At 34.2% G+C, this 20,920-nt stretch overlaps 2 protein-coding genes across 2 annotated transcripts; one reads left to right on the plus strand and one right to left on the minus strand.

Moving 5' to 3' along the window:
* Positions 1 to 12,764: 12,764 nt before the first annotated feature.
* On the minus strand, positions 12,765 to 13,635 carry LOC139855074 (uncharacterized). The gene is made up of 2 exons (XM_071844330.1): positions 13,040 to 13,635; positions 12,765 to 12,885 (listed from the first exon to the last, which is right to left on the minus strand). Exons 1-2 carry the CDS (start codon positions 13,633 to 13,635, stop codon positions 12,765 to 12,767), a joined length of 717 nt encoding a protein of 238 aa, XP_071700431.1.
* An 822-nt stretch (positions 13,636 to 14,457) lies between these two features.
* Positions 14,458 to 18,543, plus strand: LOC139853053 (ubiquitin carboxyl-terminal hydrolase 3-like). Its single transcript, XM_071842420.1, has 9 exons — positions 14,458 to 14,840; positions 15,297 to 15,428; positions 15,501 to 15,542; positions 15,651 to 15,756; positions 17,227 to 17,285; positions 17,366 to 17,440; positions 17,538 to 17,586; positions 17,686 to 17,762; positions 18,322 to 18,543. The coding sequence occupies exons 1-9, from the start codon at positions 14,781 to 14,783 to the stop codon at positions 18,415 to 18,417; spliced, it is 696 nt and encodes a 231-aa protein (XP_071698521.1). The 5' UTR covers positions 14,458 to 14,780; the 3' UTR covers positions 18,418 to 18,543.
* Positions 18,544 to 20,920: the final 2,377 nt, after the last annotated feature.

Below are 20,920 nucleotides of genomic sequence, written 5' to 3' on the forward strand. Positions count from 1 at the left end.
CTAGCAGAGATGTAACGATTTTTGCATGGTTTTTTACCTACCCGTGCAACGCACGGGTTCTAAAATCTAATATATATATATATATATATATATATATATATATATATATATATATATATATATATATATATACATATATATATATATATACATATATATATATATACATATATGGAGAGGATCCATGGAGAACCAAGGGTGGGAGAGAACTCATGGAACTAACACAGATTTAATTCAATCTGCAACCTTCGATCTGCAGACTCTTCAATCTGTATGCAGATTGAACTTCAGTCTGTAGGCAGACTGAAAAAGAAAATTAAAAAAGTTTTTTTTTATGTGACAGTTTGAGTTCAATCTGTACATAGATTGAATTCAATCTATACACAGATTGAACAAATTGGGTTCAATCTGTACACAATCGGGTTCAATCTGTGTACAGATTGAACACGTTTGTGTACAGATTGAACCCATAATGCACTCCAGATCGAAGGTTGCAGATTGAACTCAATCTCTGTTAATTCCATTGGTTTTCTCCTATGCTAAGTTCTCACTTGATCCTTTCACTATATATATATATATATCTATATATATATATATATATATATATATATATATATATATATATATATATATATATTATTTACAATTATTATTATTATATTATTATATAAAATAATAAATGTAAAATCTAAACAAAAACCCAAACCCGTAATTCATCCCATATTACCTTATACGGAGATATTACATCTCTAATCTTAATCTAATACGTAATACATGATTTTTTTATATTTATAACTCTTCTTAATATCCACCAATTTTTTTTAACGGATTTATCTTTTTGTTTGCCGCGGGTTAGGTTCCACCGCAATCACCGTTCAACTCGAAATAATTTTACGAACAAAACACAACAAATTGTATTCGAAACAGAGTTTCGATGCACTACCAACGGAGCATTTATTTTTAGCAATAAATATGGAAATGGTTTAAATTTACGGTTTAAGTCCTTAAAATATTTATAAACACGCAAATATAACTATTATAATATTAATTGTACATGACGATTCTCCCGACTACCATTATTTTGCTGAAATGACTAATAACTTTTCTAAATTAAACTCGCGAGTTATGTGATGCCCCGTACAAAATCAATGTGTACGGATCATCAACAACATGTCCATTACACGGTATAATACTACATGCTGTTTTAAAACAAGTTTTACATTCATGAAAGACAACGTTTTTACCAACGTCAAATGTTTTACAAAAGATGACGTCTTTACCAACGTCAAATGTTTTACAAAAGATGACGTCTTTACCAACGTCAAATGTTTCACAAGGATAACGTGCTTCTACCAATAGAAAGCCTTAACATAAGTACGTGACACAAAGGTCATTACAAAACCATAGTTCGAAAATAACATAAGTTGTGAATGCAAAGTAAAAGTTTCATGATTGATACATCTCTAAACAATGTAGCGGAAGTCTAACACATCGAGTTTGTAACAACAAGTCTATAACACCAAGACTATAACAGCAAGTCTAACAGCGGAAGCATCAACGTCTAAGCACCTGAGAAATACATGCTTTAAATTGTCAACACGAATGTTGGTGAGCTATAGTTTGATTGTAATCAGCAATGTAATGTAGACCACGAGATTTCAGTGCTTCAAATCAGCATTTCAAATCAGTATTACAAATCAGTATGATAAAGTATATGCTTATCCGTGGGCACCCGGTAACTAACTTAACAAGTAATATATCACCCCTAAAAGTGCACTTGGCGAGTGTGTATGTTTACGAAGTATTAAACACCCGCTGACTGCTAGCGCAACTAGCCTGATTGGGGATGTCAAATCCTATGGATCCATATCTAAGATTCGCGTCTACCGGTTCATAAACCAATAGTTAAACGTTACCGAGCTAAGGGGAATCTTTGTGCCGTTTTGTCACCCACACATATATAAAGTTTAAGTACTCGTGTCTAGTATGTAAAACATAAAAAGCGCATGTATTCTCAGTCCCAAAAATAGTTAAAGTAAAAAAGGAAGCTATAACTCACAGTGAATGTGCGGTAAAATCGATACGAAAATGTAAGCAAGTAGTAAGTCGGTCCAAACAAGTAAGTTGGTCGATCCAAAAGGTCCTCAACCTAAGTCAATGGTTGCTAAGCCAGTAAATCGTCTCCAAAAGTTTAAAATTAAATAAGTTAAGTCTTAAGCATCATCATCATCATCATCATCATTGTTATCATCATGCGTAAAAGATAAAGTAAGTTTTCAACAAGAATAGAGATCGAAACAAAGGGCTGACTTCGGACAGCTGCTATGACCTCTATACAAACTGAAATGACGCGCGGCTAGTAGCCAAGGCTCCGTGTGCGAGTCCTCTTACCGCTATCAAATTTTCAGATCCTAACTCGATGTCGTTTGACCGTGGCGACAGTTCAAGCGTGAGTAGGTCAGAAATTTCAGCACGTCGTTACGAAGGCGTAGTGATTTTCGAAAGGCTATAAATCCCAAACCGTATATCGGATTTAGGCGAGTCTTGAACTAAAAGTCATCTACTTAAACAGAAATATCTGAAAACCAATTTTCCAGAAGTCCCAGGAGTCTGACCAGATGCCGAAAAACAGAAACAAGTGCTCCGGTGGGTTTCTTGGTGCTTGATGCTTATCACGGTTCTCATCCTTGATGCGTATAAGCCTCAAGTGTACAACTCTTTGATGTTTTAGCATCATTATGACCAAGTTTTAACCATCAACACATAACTAAAAGTAAAAGCTAACTTTCTACAAGTTTTGAACATCAAGGTTGTCTCTTTATTATATAAACACAATAAAGCTTCAACCTTTGTCCTTTTGATACAAGTTTATGCATCTTCATCATATGAGATGATGAAGACTTGATTTTTATCACCATAGAAATCATAAAAAGGTTCCAAGTAAGTGAGATCTACAATAATAACTTATATCTCAAATGTTAATAAACCCTAAGCTAGAAAGCTTGGATCTTTACAAGATTAATGAGACCATAAGCTAGAAAGCTAAGATCTAGTAAAAGTAATGAGATCACAAACTAAAAAGCTTAGATCTTCAATAAAATAATGAAACCCTAAACTAGAAAGCTTGAACCTTTAATGTTCTTGAAGATCCTTAAAGCAAAAAAGCTAGATCTACAAGTTACATGAAGATCATAAACAAAAGTTTTTGATCTTTTAACAAAATAAAGTGATCTTAAGCCTTAAAACTTAGATCCAACAAAATAATGAAGATTCAAAGCTAAAAAACTTGAATCTTTCATGTTCTTGAAGATTTCAAATCAAAGTTTGAATCTACAAGATGTAACAAGATCAAAAAGCTAAAAAGCTTGATCCTTTGATGATGATGATGATGATGATGATGATGATGATGATGATGATGATGATGATGATGTCGTGACTAAGAAGAAAAAGAGAAGAAGAAGAAGAAGAAGAAGAAGAAGAAAATTCAAAAACTTACAATTTTAGTGTGATAAAGACTAGAGAGAAAATTAGAGAGCAAGTGTGTGTAAAATGAGAATGAAATGAAGTGTGAAATGAAAGAATAAGGCTTGTATTTATAGTGGTGGAGGTGGTGCTTTGTGTCTCCAAAATCGTAGGTCAAGGGGGGGACAAAGGGGACAACTTTTTGCTTTTTGCATGGTGGTGGTCTAAATGTGGTACTTTTTGTTGGGATCCCATGCAACATGTGTAGTAATGGTTAACAAAAATGCTAGTATGTTGGCTCATCTTAATGGGTTTTTGTCCTACATCTTAATGGGTCATAAATCCATTAAAATTAGGCTAACTTAAAAGTCCATTAGCTAGAGTAGGGTGGGCTTAAGTCCATTAAGGTAGAAAATCCATTAAGACTAACTAGTGTGCATTAGTAAAATACTAAGCGTAATTAAGAAACCATCAAGCCAAGTAATTGTTATTAATAAATAACAATTAGTATTACGTAGTCATAATATTCCAATTATGACCAAAGTTTAACGTGTACAAAGTACATAGCTCGTTCTAAACGTCAAGTGACACTAACGGTCATAAAAGCATTCGAGGATCAAGTTAAGTGATTAAGCAATTAATAACACGTTGTAAGGTACTAACGAAAGTAATTAATCCTGAATAAAGATCCCAGAGCATAAACTAGCTCAGTACGCATATATACGTAGATTCGTAAAAGTATAGAGCACAAAAATATAAGTCAAAAAAGTCGGGTCGTTACATTACCCACCTGTTAAAGAAAATTTTGTCCCGAAATTTTGAGGAGGGACCAAAAACGGTACCGAATTTGAAGAAGAAGGAGCGTAGCAAAGTTCCGAGAGACTCGTGGGCTCAGAAGTGAGCGATTTACCTTGAAAGGTACTTGGGCGTATAAAAATAAGAATAGGTATATGCCATTAATTAAGTGTCTTGACCTTAGAGATCAACAAATTGATTTCGTTTCTCGTTAGCATGAGTATGTCATCTGAATATATATCCACGAAAGGAAAGATGATATTTTTAGCCTTACAAGCATCTTCAGTAAGCTGGATGCATGAAATGCGTCATGGATGTTACCAACTCATCTAAAACATTGAGCGCTTATGTCGCAATACAAAGCTGACAGGTAGAATGGAAAACATGGTGATCACAACCATGCGATTTGATGTCTGGATAGTGTTAGCCACGAATTTTACTAACCCCCTAATTTCGGAAAGAGACCATAGGCATAAAGAACCTGATATTTAAGAAACGTTTCATTTGAATAAATGAATTGAAATTTTAGCTGAGAGTGACTAATCAGACTTACATGCAATGCAAGCCATACTTATTTATAGTGTCTTCTGAAATGTCCCGTTCTTATTGATTAAAAACGTTCCATATTAATTGATTTCGTTGCGAGGTTTTGACCTCTATATGAGACGTTTTTCAAAGACTGCATTCATTTTAAAACAAACCATAACCTTTATTTCATCAATAAAGGTTTAAAAAGCATTACGTAGATTATCAAATAATGATAATCTAAAATATCCTGTTTACACACGACCATTACATAATGGTTTACAATACAAATATGTTACAACAAAATAAGTTTCTTGAATGCAGTTTTTACACAATATCATACAAGCATGGACTCCAAATCTCGTCCTTATTTAAGTATGCGACAGCGGAAGCTCTTAGTATTCACCTGAGAATAAACATGCTTTAAACATCAACAAAAATGTTGGTGAGTTATAGGTTTAACCTATATATATCAAATCGTAACAATAGACCACAAGATTTCATATTTCAATACACATCCCATACATAGAGATAAAAATCATTCATATGGTGAACACCTGGTAACCGACATTAACAAGATGCATATATAAGAATATCCCCATCATTCCGGGACACCCTTCGGATATGATATAAATTTTGAAGTACTAAAGCATCCGGTACTTTGGATGGGGTTTGTTAGGCCCAATAGATCTATCTTTAGGATTCGCGTCAATTAGGGTGTCTGTTCCCTAATTCTTAGATTACCAGACTTAATAAAAAAGGGGCGTATTCGATTTCGATAATTCAACCATAGAATGTAGTTTCACGTACTTGTGTCTATTTTGTAAATCATTTATAAAACCTGCATGTATTCTCATCCCAAAATATTAGATTTTAAAAGTGGGACTATAACTCACTTTCACAGATTTTTACTTCGTCGGAAAGTAAGACTTGGCCACTGGTTGATTCACGAACCTATAACAATATATACATATATATCAAAGTATGTTCAAAATATATTTACAACACTTTTAATATATTTTGATGTTTTAAGTTTATTAAGTCAGTTGTCCTCGTTAGTAACCTACAACTAGTTGTCCACAGTTAGATATACAGAAATAAATCGATAAATATTATCTTGAATCAATCCACAACCCAGTGTATACGTATCTCAGTATTGATCACAACTCAAACTATATATATTTTGGAATCAACCTCAACCCTGTATAGCTAACTCCAACATTCACATATAGAGTGTCTATGGTTGTTCCGAAATATATATAGATGTGTCGACATGATAGGTCAAAACATTGTATACGTGTCTATGGTATCTCAAGATTACATAATATACAATACAAGTTGATTAAGTTATGGTTGGAATAGATTTGTTACCAATTTTCACGTGGCTAAAATGAGAAAAATTATCCAATCTTGTTTTACCCATAACTTCTTCATTTTAAATCCGTTTTGAGTGAATCAAATTGCTATGGTTTCATATTGAACTCTATTTTATGAATCTAAACAGAAAAAGTATAGGTTTATAGTCGGAAAAATAAGTTACAAGTCGTTTTTGTAAAGGTAGTCATTTCAGTCGAAAGAACGACGTCTAGATGACCATTTTAGAAAACATACTTCCACTTTGAGTTTAACCATAATTTTTGGATATAGTTTCATGTTCATAATAAAAATCATTTTCTCAGAATAACAACTTTTAAATCAAAGTTTATCATAGTTTTTAATTAACTAACCCAAAACAGCCCGCGGTGTTACTACGACGGCGTAAATCCGGTTTTACGGTGTTTTTCGTGTTTCCAGGTTTTAAATCATTAAGTTAGCATATCATATAGATATAGAACATGTGTTTAGTTAATTTTAAAATTCAAGTTAGAAGGATTAACTTTTGTTTGCGAACAAGTTTAGAATTAACTAAACTATGTTCTAGTGATTACGAGTTTAAACCTTCGAATAAGATAGTTTTATATATATGAATCGAATGATGTTATGAACATAATTACTACCTCAAGTTTAGTAGGTAAACCTACTGGAAGTGACATGAAATGATCTAGCTTCAAAGGATCTTGGATGGCTTGAAAGTTCTTGAAGTAGGATCATGACACAAAAACAAGTTCAAGTAAGATTTTTACTCGAATTAAGATAGTTTATAGTTATAGAAATTGAATCAAAGTTTGAATATGAATATTACCTTGAATAAGAAAGATAACCTACTGTATATAATAAAGGTTTCTTGATCTTAGATGATTACTTGGAATGGATTAGAAAGCTTGGAAGTAAATTAGTAAACTTGAAGGGATTTTTGAAGTGTTCTTGAAGTGTTCTTCCTATGATGATTATAGCTTGATTCTTGAAGTGATTTTTGATGAAGATGATGATTAACTACTGGAAAAATACGTTCATAATAGTGTGTGTGTGTTGAGAGAGAATTAGAAAGAGAATTGGAAGTGAAATGGAGTGAATGATGAGTGGTAATTGGTGAGTGGTGAGTGGGGTTAAAAGGAGTTCTAGTTAGTTGACTAGCTCATGGTAGAAGTTAAAATTGATTAGTCATACATGACATAATCAAGAGTGGAATCCCATGCTAGTTCCTATTGGTATATATCCATAGTAAGTACGTTTTGAAGCTGTGTATAATACGGGTAAGAATACGACTAGAATTCTTGATGAAAGAAAAGAATGGGAAAGTAACTGTAACCATTTTTGTTAAGTATGAGTGTTTTGATATATGTCTTGAAGTCTTCCAAAAGTATTTTAATACATCTAAATACACTACATGTATATACATTTTAACTGAGTCGTTAAGTCATCGTTAGTCGTTACATGTAAGTGTTGTTTTGAAACCTTTAAGTTAACGATCTCAATTAATGTTGTTAACCCATTATTTATTATATCTAATGAGATGTTAAATTATTATATTATCATGATATTATGATATATTAATATATCTTAATATGATATATATACATTTAAATGTCGTTACAACGATAATCGTTACATATATGTCTCGTTTCGAAATCCTTAAGTTAGTAGTCTTGTTTATATGTATATAACTCATTGTTAATATACTTATGGAGATACTTACTTATCATAATCTCTTGTTAACCATATGTATATCCATATATATATCGTCATGTCATTTTTACAAGTTTTAACGTTCGTGAATCGCCGGTCAACTTGGGTGGTCAATTGTCTATATGAAACATATTTCAATTAATCAAGTCTTAACAAGTTTGATTGCTTAACATGTTGGAAACATTTAATCATGTAAATATCAATCTCAATTAATATATATATAAACATGGAAAAGTTCGGGTCACTACATCTTCAGGACGGTCTGAACGAACAATGAAAGATATCACCCAGTATTAGCCCTACCTGAAGGATCAAACGATTTTATGGTGTATTGTGACGCGTCGTTATCCGGTTTGGGTTGTGTATTAATGCAAAGAGAACGTGTAATTGCGTATGCTTCTCGACAGTTGAACCCAAATGAAAAGAATTATCCAGCACATGACTTAGAAATGGCTGCAGTGGTTTTTGCATTAAAATTGTGGAGGCATTATCTGTATGGTACGCATTGTGTTATCTGTATTGATCATAAGAGTCTGCAATATATCTTTTCACAAAAAGAGATGAATATGCATCTAAGAAGGTGGCAAGAGTTAATTAAGGATTACGATTGTGAAATAAAGTATCATCCTGGTAAAGCAAATGTTGTTGCTGATGCGTTGAGTCGTAAAAGATCCGATGACATTGTGAAATTCATGCGAATTGAGATTGTATCTGATCTAGTGAATCGTCTAAAGATAACTCAATTAGAAGCATTGAGGGATGCATATCTAAAATCCGAACTAATGATGAAACAAAAAGAGGATTTGACCGAGGATTCTCGTGGATTAAAGACTTATTATGATCGAGTCTGGGTGCCTTTGCTTGGAGGATTGAGGGATTTAATCCTAAATGAAGCACATAAGTCGAGATTATTTATTCATCCCGGCAGTACAAAAATGTATCATGATCTAAAAGTGTTATATTGGTGGCCTACAATGAAAACAGACATAGCGCAATTCGTGGAAAAATGTCATACTTGGGCTCAAGTGAAAGCTGAACACCAGAAACCCTATGGATCATTGCATCAATTAGAAATTCCATAGTGGAAATGGGAACACATAAGGATAGATTTCGTAACAAAGTTACCCCGAACCCAGAACGGAAATGACATGATTTGGGCGATAGTGGATCGTTTGACTAAGAGTGCACATTTTCTGGCCGCAAGTGAATCGTCTTCATTAAGTATGTTGGCTCAGTTATACATGAATGAGATTGTGATTCGACATGGGATACCATTATCTATTGTGTCAGATAGAGATTCGAGGTTCGTATCTAACTTTTAGCAGAGTTTATAGCAGAATCTGGGTACTCGTGTTAATATTAGTACAACATATCATCCTCATACAGACGATCAAAGTGAATGAACAATTCAAAAGTTAGAGGATATGTTAAGAGCTTGTATATTAGAATATGGTGGATCGTGGGATACTCATCTACCGTTAGTCGAATTTGCCTATAATAATTCCTATCATTCTAGTATCAGCATGCCGCCCAATGAGATGTTATATGGTAGACGGTGTAGAACTCCATCGTATTGGTTAGAAGCTATTGAGAAACAGTTTGCGGGTCCTGAGATTGTGCAATAAACTGCAAAAAGAGTGGCAATAGCGCGTGAAAAATTAAAAGCAGCCAGAGACAGACAAAAGATGTATCCAGATCCTCATCGACGACCAGTGACGTTTAATGTAGGTGAGCGTGTGTATTTGAAAGTGGCATCGTGGAAAGGTGTAATCCATTTTGGTAAGCGTGGAAAATTAGCACCAAGGTATATTGGTCCATTCAAAATTAGACGAGTGTTAAACGATCAGACAGTGGTCTTGGATCTTTCGTCAGAACTTTCGAAAATATATGATACGTTCAACGTATTTTATCTCCGCAAGTGTAAAGTGGATGATGATAGTCAGATCCTACTGCTTCAAGATCTGAAAGTAGATTCAAGTAATCAATTAGTAAAGGAACCTGTTAAAATCTTAGATAGAAAAGTGACCAAGTTGCGTAAGAAACAGATTCCAATGGTGCTTGTAGAATGGAAACATAGTTTGGGTGCGAACTTAACTTGGGAAACAGAGGAGCTAATGAAAGCTAGATACCCTCAGTTGTTTAACCTCGACCAAATTCCGAGGACGGAATCTTCTTAAGGGGGGTAAATTTGTAACAACCTCAACTTGGGCCTAGTGGTAATGACCCATTTACCTTAGTTAATATTAATTTATTAATATTAGTGAAATTTTAATTATGTGCTTATAATTATTTAACTATGTGGCTGAGACCAGTTTGTGACAAGGGTCACAGAACAGGTTTTGTTATGTGAATTGGACCCCATTAGGACCTCCTTATGATGTACAATGTGTTTCAGATAACTGGTAAATACCCATGTGAAATGGGGAATGAGTTTCCTCACAATGAAGAAACCCAAATAGATATATACACCTGTACGTTCTTTCCTTACTAATTTAAGCAAGTAAGAACCCTAAACAACCTTTTGCTCCTAAAACCTTGAAGTTAACAAGTGCAAATCAAAGATTATGACTTTGTGTATCTGATTCTAGTGTTTACAGGGATCAAAACAAGGTAAGCATCTCAAATTTTGGTGAATTGAAATGGGTTTTTAAGTGGGTTCTGTAAAAAGTGAGTTTTGGTGTTTGATTCTTGATGATATGTGCTTGTTATGCTTGATTGATGCTAGAAATAGTTTCTATATGTGTTATGGGATATTATTGAGCCTTTGGATCGACCAAAACAAGCAGAAATCGAGTTTTGGGTGTAAAAACCCAAAATCAGAGTGTTCTTCAGCTCTCATACTTTTGACATGTCAACCGTACGAGCGACCATACTTTAGAGCCTCAACCGTACGAGTGACCATACTTTAGAGCCTCAACCGTACGAGTGACCATACTTTAGAGCATTTCCATACTTTAGAGCATTTCCATACTTTTGACAGGTCAACCGTACGAGTGACCATACTTTAGAGCCTCAATCGTACGAGTGACCATACTTTAGAGCATTTCCATACTTTTGACCATACTTTTCAGCATTTTCATACTTTTGAGATTTCAGCATGCGTGCGAAGCGCTAGTCGTGCAATTTAAGGCTCGTACATGCGTATAATGATTCATTTTGCATATGAAAACAAATATAACATATGGTTATAATAAAATAATGATTTTGATATGTGTGTCGGGTTATCCGCGCGTACCAGATGTTCTGTGCGCGGGACTCAGTTCTGTGAACGGGTCAGGTTTAATCTTGATCTATGTGACGTGTTTAATTGTTTTAAAATATTTTAATAATGGAATATGATTGGAAAAGTGTACTAACTCAAGACATGATATTCTCAGGTGATAAAGGAAAAGGTGAAGGTTCAGTGAAATAAGACTACTGAGTACTTGTGTTTCCGGGTGAGTGCGACTATCCTTATGGATATGATTATATAGTGACAAGTGTAATGACCAGTGCCATGCTTATAATTAGATTATGAATTTTAATCAGTGACTAGTATATGTGACTTTATATGACTATGTGCGCACCCAGTGATACCGTCATGGTGTTGTCTTGACGGAAGAGGTCAACCCTTCCACATGGTGTTTTCTTGATGGAAACGGGTTGGATCCCAGTGTTATGATTAGTAGTATAGATTGAATGACGAGTGTGTCACGTCAGGAAAACTATACTAGTGATTCAATGCATGGATTTATCGGTAAATTCTAGCTCGATCAGCTAGTAGTTAATGGCCCGTACAAGCCGCCGATCCTCTTATTTGTGTTACCTGACCAGTGACCAGTGCTTAGTGACTTTTGCTTGTAAGATGTGCTTGATGCTTATAGTGATGTCCATTTAGATATTTCCATTCACTTAGCGGTGCGCTAATCCCCCCACAGTGTTCTTTCTAGCATGTGACGTATAACATGCTTTTGGGACGGGTATAGCCGGGATCGAAGTGATGTTTGACACTATCATAACTCTGATGTTTTGTTTAAACGAAAATACATATGGTCTGTAATTACGTAACACTTGTGTTTTGTATAAGCATATATAATATGTTTTTAATGTATATATGATGTGCTTAAAAGTCTTCCGCTGTTATATATATATATATATATATATATATATATATATATATATATATATATATATATATATATATATAAAAGTACGGTGTTACACTTATCATGTGTATTCCTAGGGAATGACAGTAGCATTTTATAGGTAAACACTGTAGTTTTTGTTGTTCATGGGCCTGACCATGCTGACGTGTCATTATTTATTGGGCTTTGGCTAACATTAGTTGTTGAGCCAAAGACATTTAATATTATTGACGAGCTTATGTGGCACACTGATGACACATGTGCGCGCTGCCATTGGCAGGACTTATGTGATGTCATTGCCTTGTACTATGCTAACGTGTAAACACTGCCGGGGTGCGGGGTCTGCGTGTATACATTGTTAGGTGCGGGGCTTACGTGTACTTTTTTTCGGGTAATGGGCTTACATTTGCACACGGTGCCGGGTATCGGGCTTACCTTTGTACACTGCCTTTATCCGTGACTCGGGAACGGGTCACAGCTGACGGATCTGATCTTACGAACGGTCTTGATGATGACGTCATTTATACGCCATCCGTCTACCGTCTTCCGTGAGCAATATACTTAAGTAATGGTTTCTATCTCACTTCTATTGACCGAACACGGACCGTGCAGCAGCTACTGTTCTTGTGTGAACCCACCCTTATGGTCCAGTGGTTCACCCTTTACTCTTGAGTATTGGGATGGGGATGGGGAGGTCTCAAGTTCGAGTCCCTCATCTGAAAAATATCCGCGGCATTTGTGCCAAAAAAGCCGGATTGTCCCGGGGCGGTTTTACCGACCCGTATACAGGATTTAGGCCCGATCCACATGCCCGTTTGGATTGATGGATCCGGTCCCTGTCATGCGAGTCGGGTTTCCGCCCAAAAGCGCGTGCGTGCGTGACAAATAAGAGTATTCGATGTCAAACAACATCCTTTAAAAAAAAAAAAAAAAAAAGGTTATGTTTAATATAAGTTTCTATTCTCGTTTAGAAAAATATTGACAATCACATAAAATCAATCATACATGAATGAGTAAACAAAATAAGATACGGAGTACTATTTTTGTTATATTGTTATCATCTTCGCTTCTTAACCATTAGATCTTGTACAACTTCCATTTCAGCCTCATTGATTGTTCTTTTACGCCCGCCACAATCCTCCACATATCCTGCATTTTCCCTCAAATTCTTCTCAATCTCTAAAGGAAAGTTTAAAATAGCTTTTCTACCACGCATAGTAAACGCAGCTCGATCATAAGCTTTTGCAGCCTCAATTGGAGTCTCATAAGTACCTAACCAAAGTCTAGATCCACGTTGTAACGGATCTCGTATCTCCGCAGCATATTTTCCCCATGGCCGCCTTCTTACACCTCTGTAGTGTCTTTCTTCGTTCTTCTTGGACAGTTCTGTAGAGCTCGACTCAATCGCATCAGTGACACTAGTGGAATCAGAATCTTCTATCAAGTTATTAAAACTTGAAGTGTTGTTTGAATCTCTGCTTGTGCTAGAAACTTTGTTGTTCGTGCACCAATCGAGAGAATCCAAATCTAAGATGGAACAATTGTGTAAATCAATATGTGAAAATAATAAGGAATCAAGATGATCAAATGAATGAGAGGTGAATTCGATTTCGTCGAAAAGGTGGTGTTTGGTGAAATCAAGTGAAGAGAATTCATCATTCATTGCCAATTCTGAACTGTGATCAAGACTCAATTTGATGATATAGGAGGAATTTGAGAGAAATAGGGAATTATTTTCTTTATTTTGTATTTTGGGAATAGAAACCTTTTGTGAATATAAATGGGGAGAAAGATAGGAGGATATATTAGAGATAAATTATTGGACTAAATATTATTTAAATTTAATTATTGGATTCGATATCTGTTGATTTTTGCATGAAAAATACTAATTTTGGGAGTTGGGAGCTTATGATTAAACTATTGTTAGTTTTGTTTTAAGAAAGCAACTTTCAAGGTGGCTAAGAAAGAAATGCATTTAATTGGATGATTAAATAACCTTATTACTCTGGTATCTAATTTAAATAAATAAATAGATAGATATAGAATAATAGACAAGACATATAGTATTAGTAATCGTAATTCCAACTTGGAATGTTGATGTTGATGTTTAAAGTAAGGTACAAGTTTAGTGACATTAATTGATTATAAAACGGTTGAGGGCTGCTTTCTTATAGATCCAACACATTATCGTGTCAATGCTTTATAGCTTCTGAGTGACAACTTTGTTGGAATGTGTAGGATAAGTAGGAGGTGTATCCTTTGTCATTAGAAAAAGTTATATTTGTAAAAAGTGAGATAATTTTTTCTTAGCTCCATAAATATTACAGTATAAGATGAACATGAATCGATCCCGATGGAGTGTGTAAGCAAAAAGAAATAATATAGAGATAATGAAACGGACCTAAATAGGAATGACATTGTCTACCTAACTTTTTATATCTGTTTAGAAATTATTTTGCAACGACGGTCATAAAGACCGTTGTTAACATGCTTTGAATCGTTGTAGATAACAATTATCAATGAATTTCAAAATGATACAGTAGTTAACCAACATGCATAACAATTTAAAGCACGTTAGCGACAATTATAAAACCTTTCTTTAGCTAAAATCCGATAATAATATAAGACTCAAAATAGTTGAATACTAGATCCAAATCGATCGATCCATACAAGTAAACCTCTTCAAGCCCAAATTTACAAACCCTTAAAAACCCAAGCCCCTTTTCAGAGAATAGACGTGTTCATTCAAATAAAGTTTATATTCGCAATTTCAGCTTCAAGCGAATATCTCTAAAATTCAAATTAACGATGGCGTCTTCTGCTAAAAGATGGCTTCCTCTCGAAGCAAACCCCGATGTTATGAACCAGGTTTTGTTTAATCCTTTAATCTTAATCGCTCCTTCGTTACTCTGTTTTTACTGTTACTTTCTGACACGATCATTCATTCAATCATTTTATTTTTATTTTTTATAATTTGTGTTAAAATTGAAAAACTTAATCAAACAGTTCCTCAATTGAAATAGGCCGGATTCATTAGGGTTTCATAGGTGAGTTGAGTATCGAATACTTTTTTAACTCCAAAATTAGATCAAACTAGGTTAATGTTATTTTATTATTATTATTATAATTATAATTATTATAATTATATACATTAAAATTATAATCAGATTATTGTCATTTTATATGCTGTCGTTAATGCTTTCTAATTAGAGATTCCATTATCTATCAGAATTAGCTCTACTAGCTTGATACGCGGTACACGATGGCTGCGTGTTCGCGTTCTACTGAAATAGGCCTGATTATTGTAATTTTGTATTTTAATAGTTTCTATGGGGACTTGGTCTTCCACCCGGTGAGGCGGAATGTAACGATATTTATGGTTTTGATGAAGAACTTTTGGAAATGGTCCCAAAGCCAGTTCTTGCAGTGTTGTTTCTTTACCCTATCACACCCGAGGTTTGTTATCTTCCCGTGTGAATTTCATGATGATTTAACGTTGTTTGACGTTTTAGGTTTACTTTGTTTCAGAGTGAACAAGAAAGGTTGAAGCAGGACAGTATCATCAAACAGGTGTGTTACTAATTGATGACATTAACCTTATTGTTTTGACCGTTTTTACAGGCTTTGTTTTTTTGTTTTCTGATATAACTAGAAGTTTTTATGTTCTCGTGATTCTAGGGTTCATATGACGGAGTTTATTTCATGAGACAAACTGTGGGAAATGCATGTGGAACGATTGGACTTCTTCATGCTATAGGCAATATCAAGTCAGAGATAAAACTTGGTACACCCATAATTCACCTTTTTACACATATCTTATTGATTTTTGTTGAAGTTAAATATTTCGTCATCGATTGTTTCACCAACACTAACTTGATCTTAAGGTTCCTTTTCTGAATTCTTACAATATTTAATGGTTCATTCATGATTTAGCTGTTCTTTGTGTCGTTCATTTATAAATATAGGCAAACGTATGGGAATTTAACGTTAATTATTTGACCATTGTGACGAATATCATATGTTTATAAATTCCTGCAAGATATTTGGTGCACATCACTACGACAAGGACATATATAAGTATCTTAAATCATAATTACTCAGGGATATATGAGGAGTTTACAAAGTAACTTAAATCTCAGCTAGTAAACATATCAGGAGTTGGCAGCTACTATAAAATCTGTAATTTTTCAACCCACTTAATAAAAAAGTGCGCATTGTTAAGCTATATCTTTAGATTGTTTTATACTCTTATTGGTTGTATGTATCAACCAGTTCTTTCTGTGTGCTAAATGTTGCTAACCCCCATTATCTATGCAACAATTAGTAGTTCAAACTTCAAAGTTGCGGAAAAGTAAAATAAATTACCTATGCTTTCTCTGGCTGTTTGAATTTAAGTGAATAAGAAATGATTAAGTTTGGTATTGTGCATGGTGAATTAAACTTGTGTGCAATTATTATCTTCTACCATTTCCTCTTCTGGCTGCTTATTTTGTGCATGGACCTATTTACTGCTATAAAATTAAGTTTACTTGCACAACTCTGAACTACCAATTATTGCAAAACTAATGGTTACTCACTAAAGTAAACAATATCTAGAACCTAGTTGATAAAGGCATTACTTATACAAAAGTATCTAATGATTAATGTTAACTTTTGTTCATTTTTTGGAATTATTAGGCTGAAAAAGAAACCTAATTTATCACAGAGATTCATGTCGATGAATTCAAAAGTTGTGTTAGTGAACATGGTCGCACATCGATACACCATTAGCTTTTGTAGTGGTGAGGCTTGTACAACCTTTGACAAATCCCCAACTTGACATAAGATTTAATTTTATTACTTGCTTATAGTCCAAGTAGACCTCGTTGCAAAGTATTTTGTTTATTTCATGTGTGTTTATTATTTTTTTTTTTCTCTTTCATATTGTTCAACTAATTCTAACCAACTAAGATGAATGCTTGATGGTGAAAGTTTGAAACAAATCTCTCGCAATTAATCAGGGTTTATCTTTATACAACGAAAAAAAACTAATTTCCCTAATATACTTGGTTTTTTTAGCTTATTCAGCCGCGTGTCTGTTTAAGACTTTCTTGATATCCCTAAGATATTACAGGAAACCATATGTTCTCTCATTACTCTTTCGTCCCTAGTGTTCATGACTTACCAACCCGTAATAGTACTGTTTGGTTTCTCTGATAAAAATCTTTGCATGTGGTTCCATTTTACTAATGTACTAGTGTTTCTATTCTTCTAGTTGAGGACTCATTTCTGGACAGGTTTTACAAATTTACAGCAAACATGGATCCTATGGAGGTATGGAGTATTATGTTTTCTTATATACTACCTTTGGCTGACTTGGTTTTATCATTTAAACTTTTTGTATTTGCTTGCAGCGTGCTCTTTATCTTGAGAATGACCGAGAAATGGAAGTTGCACATTCTGATGCAGTAGCTGCTGGTGAGACCGAGGTTAGTTATATCGGCGTGAATCTGATTTTGTGCTGGCTGATTTCATGTAAATGATTGTTTGCATTTACTGTAATTTAAATTTGCATTCTTTGTGCAGGCTTCTGACAATGTGAATGATCATTTCATCTGCTTTGCATGCGTTAACGGTAAGTATCTATCTTTCTCTATCGATTTAACTTATCTGTTAATGGTCTATAGCAAAAGAAAGGCCCTTGACTAATTTTGGCAATGCTAAAAATTTGCAGGACAATTATATGAGCTCGATGGTAGGAAAAGTGCACCGGTTTCACATGGTCCTTCTTCACCATCCACTGTATTGCAGGTAATATTTTAATATCGTATACAATGTAATTGAAATAATTCACTATGGGAAGTCAACTTTCAATAAAGTCAACTAGATGGGTCAGGCTTGTTAGGTAATGGGTTGAAAGAGGTCATTTTTTGCTAAACCGGGCTGGGTTGTGTTGGACAGTCCCACAAAATCACATACCTTTTCCGTTCTTACTAATAGCTTGTTCCTTGTAAATAATATAAGTGATACTTGTTACGAGAGCGAATTAAATCCTTGAGTAATTGATTTAGTATAATGTTAGGTTTGACAGGCAACTTTTAACCCGCTTGGCCCTTTATTTCTTCAAGCTAATTTTAGATCTCTGTGACCCGTTAATGAATAAATGTATCAAGATTGCCGAGTACGATATTTAGGCCGCTTAATTCGATGAATAAGTTCGATCCTAGCATATTAGTGGACTTGGGATGGTTTTAGTTGTTTTCTTTTGTTATCTCCAAGCGGAACAAATGTCGTATTTATATCTATCGAAGTAAAAGTAAATTATGTGTATGTACACTACAAAGTTGTATCTTATGTTTTGGTATTGCAGGATGCTGCTAATGCGATAAAAGGAATAATTGCTAAAAATCCAAACTCAGTGAACTTCAATGCCATTGCCATCTCCAAGATGAATACAACTGCTTAATAATTTCTTTTTCTTCTACTTTTTTTAGCTTTGAAATATCAGTACTCTTTTATCTATATATCATTTCCATATTCTGAAGTTTCATTTTCCTTCATACTAAATTTCTTTCTGTCAATGCAATTAAAATATCAACAAATTTTTTTTTTTTTTTTTGGTCAGCTTTAAAAATAACATGGCTTTGACACCCCAAATGTCGTATTGATCAGCTCTAAAATACACTAATAAGCTTTGTGAATGTACCAAATGATTTTTTGAGTTCTTATATTGGGATATTTTTTATACTTAAGCAAATAGTATCAAACTAGTTGTTGAACCCTCGCTTCGCGCCGGGAGTTCGGTTTTTAATGTATTTTATTGCGTTTAGTTTGTAAAATTATTTCGTGGCTAAAGAATGATGTCGTTGAAGCGCAACTCGAGTCGAACTAAAAGGTATAATCCGTGAAAGATTTAAATGTTATTTTAAATTAACAATATATGTCCATCTTCACGTTTAGCTATGTAATTATCAATTTTTAAAAATTTAACGCAAAATCAACGTGTATGAAAAGTACCCTAAATATTTAGCGTTTTTTTAAAAGCGTCCGTTTTGCGTATAGTTAGTGACATTGTGTTCCTAAAATTATTTCGAGTTTAACGATGGTGTAGAAAAAATTTAACTCGTTGCGAATGAGAAGATATGACCCGTTGAATATTTGGGTGGAGTTTATTTAAGATTTTTTTAAGAAAAATGGTTAATTGACATTTTACCCCCTGTTTGGGGTCGATTTGAATATTTGAAAAAAGTGTGGAAGTCTTTGTTGGTGTAGTGAAATTTAATTAGAATAAAAAGAAAAGGTGAAAGGACGAAAATGCTCCTAGTTACTATTTACCATTTTTGTCTATTAGATAATTAACATAATGTAAAAACCCGGGGGGGGGGGGGGGGGGGGGGGTTGGGTGGTTGACAAAATTGCAAAAAAATTTCAAATGAATAGTGCCATTTTTTTGTCTTTTTGTGTTTTTCTATTTGAATATATATATATATATAATATAGTAATAGTAATTTCGCATTCATTTATTTTTTAAACGATAAATAAATAATAATATTAATATTAAATTAGATTAGAAATTGATAATAATTAGTAAATTATAATGGTACTACAAATACCACTAATTATCTATAAATCGTTTGTAACAAGATTTAACTGACAAATAGTTTAAGACTGCAAATAACCCAGCGCGATCGGGCCTTTTTAGGGTGCATCACGCCCCCACCGCGCCCTAACGCGGCGCCATCGGAGAAAAAAGGTTCCGGCTTGATGGTTGGATCACCGGACGAATTGTGCAGGGTGATGGGGGTGGGACGAATTGGAGCATGCCACGTGGGGAGGGCAACGGATATATATCCGTTAGAAATGAAAAATATTTATTTTTATTTTTATTTTGCTTTTATAAATATCACATTTCTATACAATTTTTACACACACTTCTTTCATTTCAATATTTCTAAAATATTTAAAATATTTTAAACTTCTCTAAAAAAAATGTCACAAATTTTGTTTAATGCTTTTGATATGTGGGATTCCGATGATCTTGAAGATTTGGAATTTTTACGAGCAATGGCCGAAGAAATTGATGCTGAAGAGGCTGAAGAACCTGTTAACAACGAACGAGTTCCACGGTCTCGAACATACATTTCATAGAGATCGTGAACAAGCAGATGAAATGTTACACAAACACTATTTTCATGAATCTCCAAAATATCACGATCGTCACTTTAAAAGACGTTTTAGAATGAGTAAAGATTTATTCTTACGCATCATAAATGATATACTTGCTTACGATGTTCAACCTTTACCAAGACATTTTGAATTTTTTAAACCAAAAATTGATGCTCTTGGTCGACAAAGTTTTTCAACGATACAAAAGTGTACATCTGCGTTGCGTCAATTGGCGTACGGTACATCAGCGGACATGTTTGACGCATACCTGCAAATGTCCGAATGTACATCTATAGTATGTCTTGATATGTTTTGTAGATGTATTTTGGAACTTTATGTTGATGAATATTTAAGGAAACCAACGAGTAGCGATATAGCTCGTTTGTATAGCGCTCATGAAGAAAAGCATGGTTTTAAGGGAATGCTTGGAAGCATCGACTGCATGCATTGGCAGTGGAGGAATTGTCCAGTTGCTTGGAAAGGGCAATATACGAGTGGTCATCAAAGACACCCAACCATTGTTCTTGGAGCCGTTGCTTCATATGATACGTGGATTTGGCATGCATTCTTTGGTGCTGCGGGTGCTAACAACGATGCTAATGTTTTGAATCAATCTTCGTTGTTCGATGACATCAAAAATGGAACTGCACCATTTGCACCATTTACTGTAAATAGTAATACTTACACAAACGGTTATTATTTAGCTGATGGCATTTACCCCAGATTGGGCAACATTAATCAAGGCATATTCTGTGACGACCCGGGAATTTTCGACCAAATTTAAACTTAAATCTTATATGATT

Source organism: Rutidosis leptorrhynchoides, chromosome 6 (assembly GCF_046630445.1).
Source record: "Rutidosis leptorrhynchoides isolate AG116_Rl617_1_P2 chromosome 6, CSIRO_AGI_Rlap_v1, whole genome shotgun sequence".
Lineage (NCBI taxonomy): Eukaryota > Viridiplantae > Streptophyta > Magnoliopsida > Asterales > Asteraceae > Rutidosis > Rutidosis leptorrhynchoides.

What these genes read in the sequence shown, in the direction of transcription:
- LOC139855074 (XM_071844330.1), bottom strand. Translation starts at nt 13,635, where the DNA reads ATGAATGATGAATTCTCTTCACTTGATTTCACCAAACACCACCTTTTC. An exon ending in CAAGATCTAATGGTTAAGAA is followed by an intron (nt 12,886 to 13,039) that starts GCGAAGATGATA and finishes TTTTTTTTAAAG; the next exon opens with GATGTTGTTTGACATCGAAT.
- LOC139853053 (XM_071842420.1), top strand. Translation starts at nt 14,781, where the DNA reads ATGGCGTCTTCTGCTAAAAGATGGCTTCCTCTCGAAGCAAACCCCGAT. An exon ending in ACCCCGATGTTATGAACCAG is followed by an intron (nt 14,841 to 15,296) that starts GTTTTGTTTAAT and finishes GTATTTTAATAG; the next exon opens with TTTCTATGGGGACTTGGTCT. An exon ending in CACCATCCACTGTATTGCAG is followed by an intron (nt 17,763 to 18,321) that starts GTAATATTTTAA and finishes TTGGTATTGCAG; the next exon opens with GATGCTGCTAATGCGATAAA.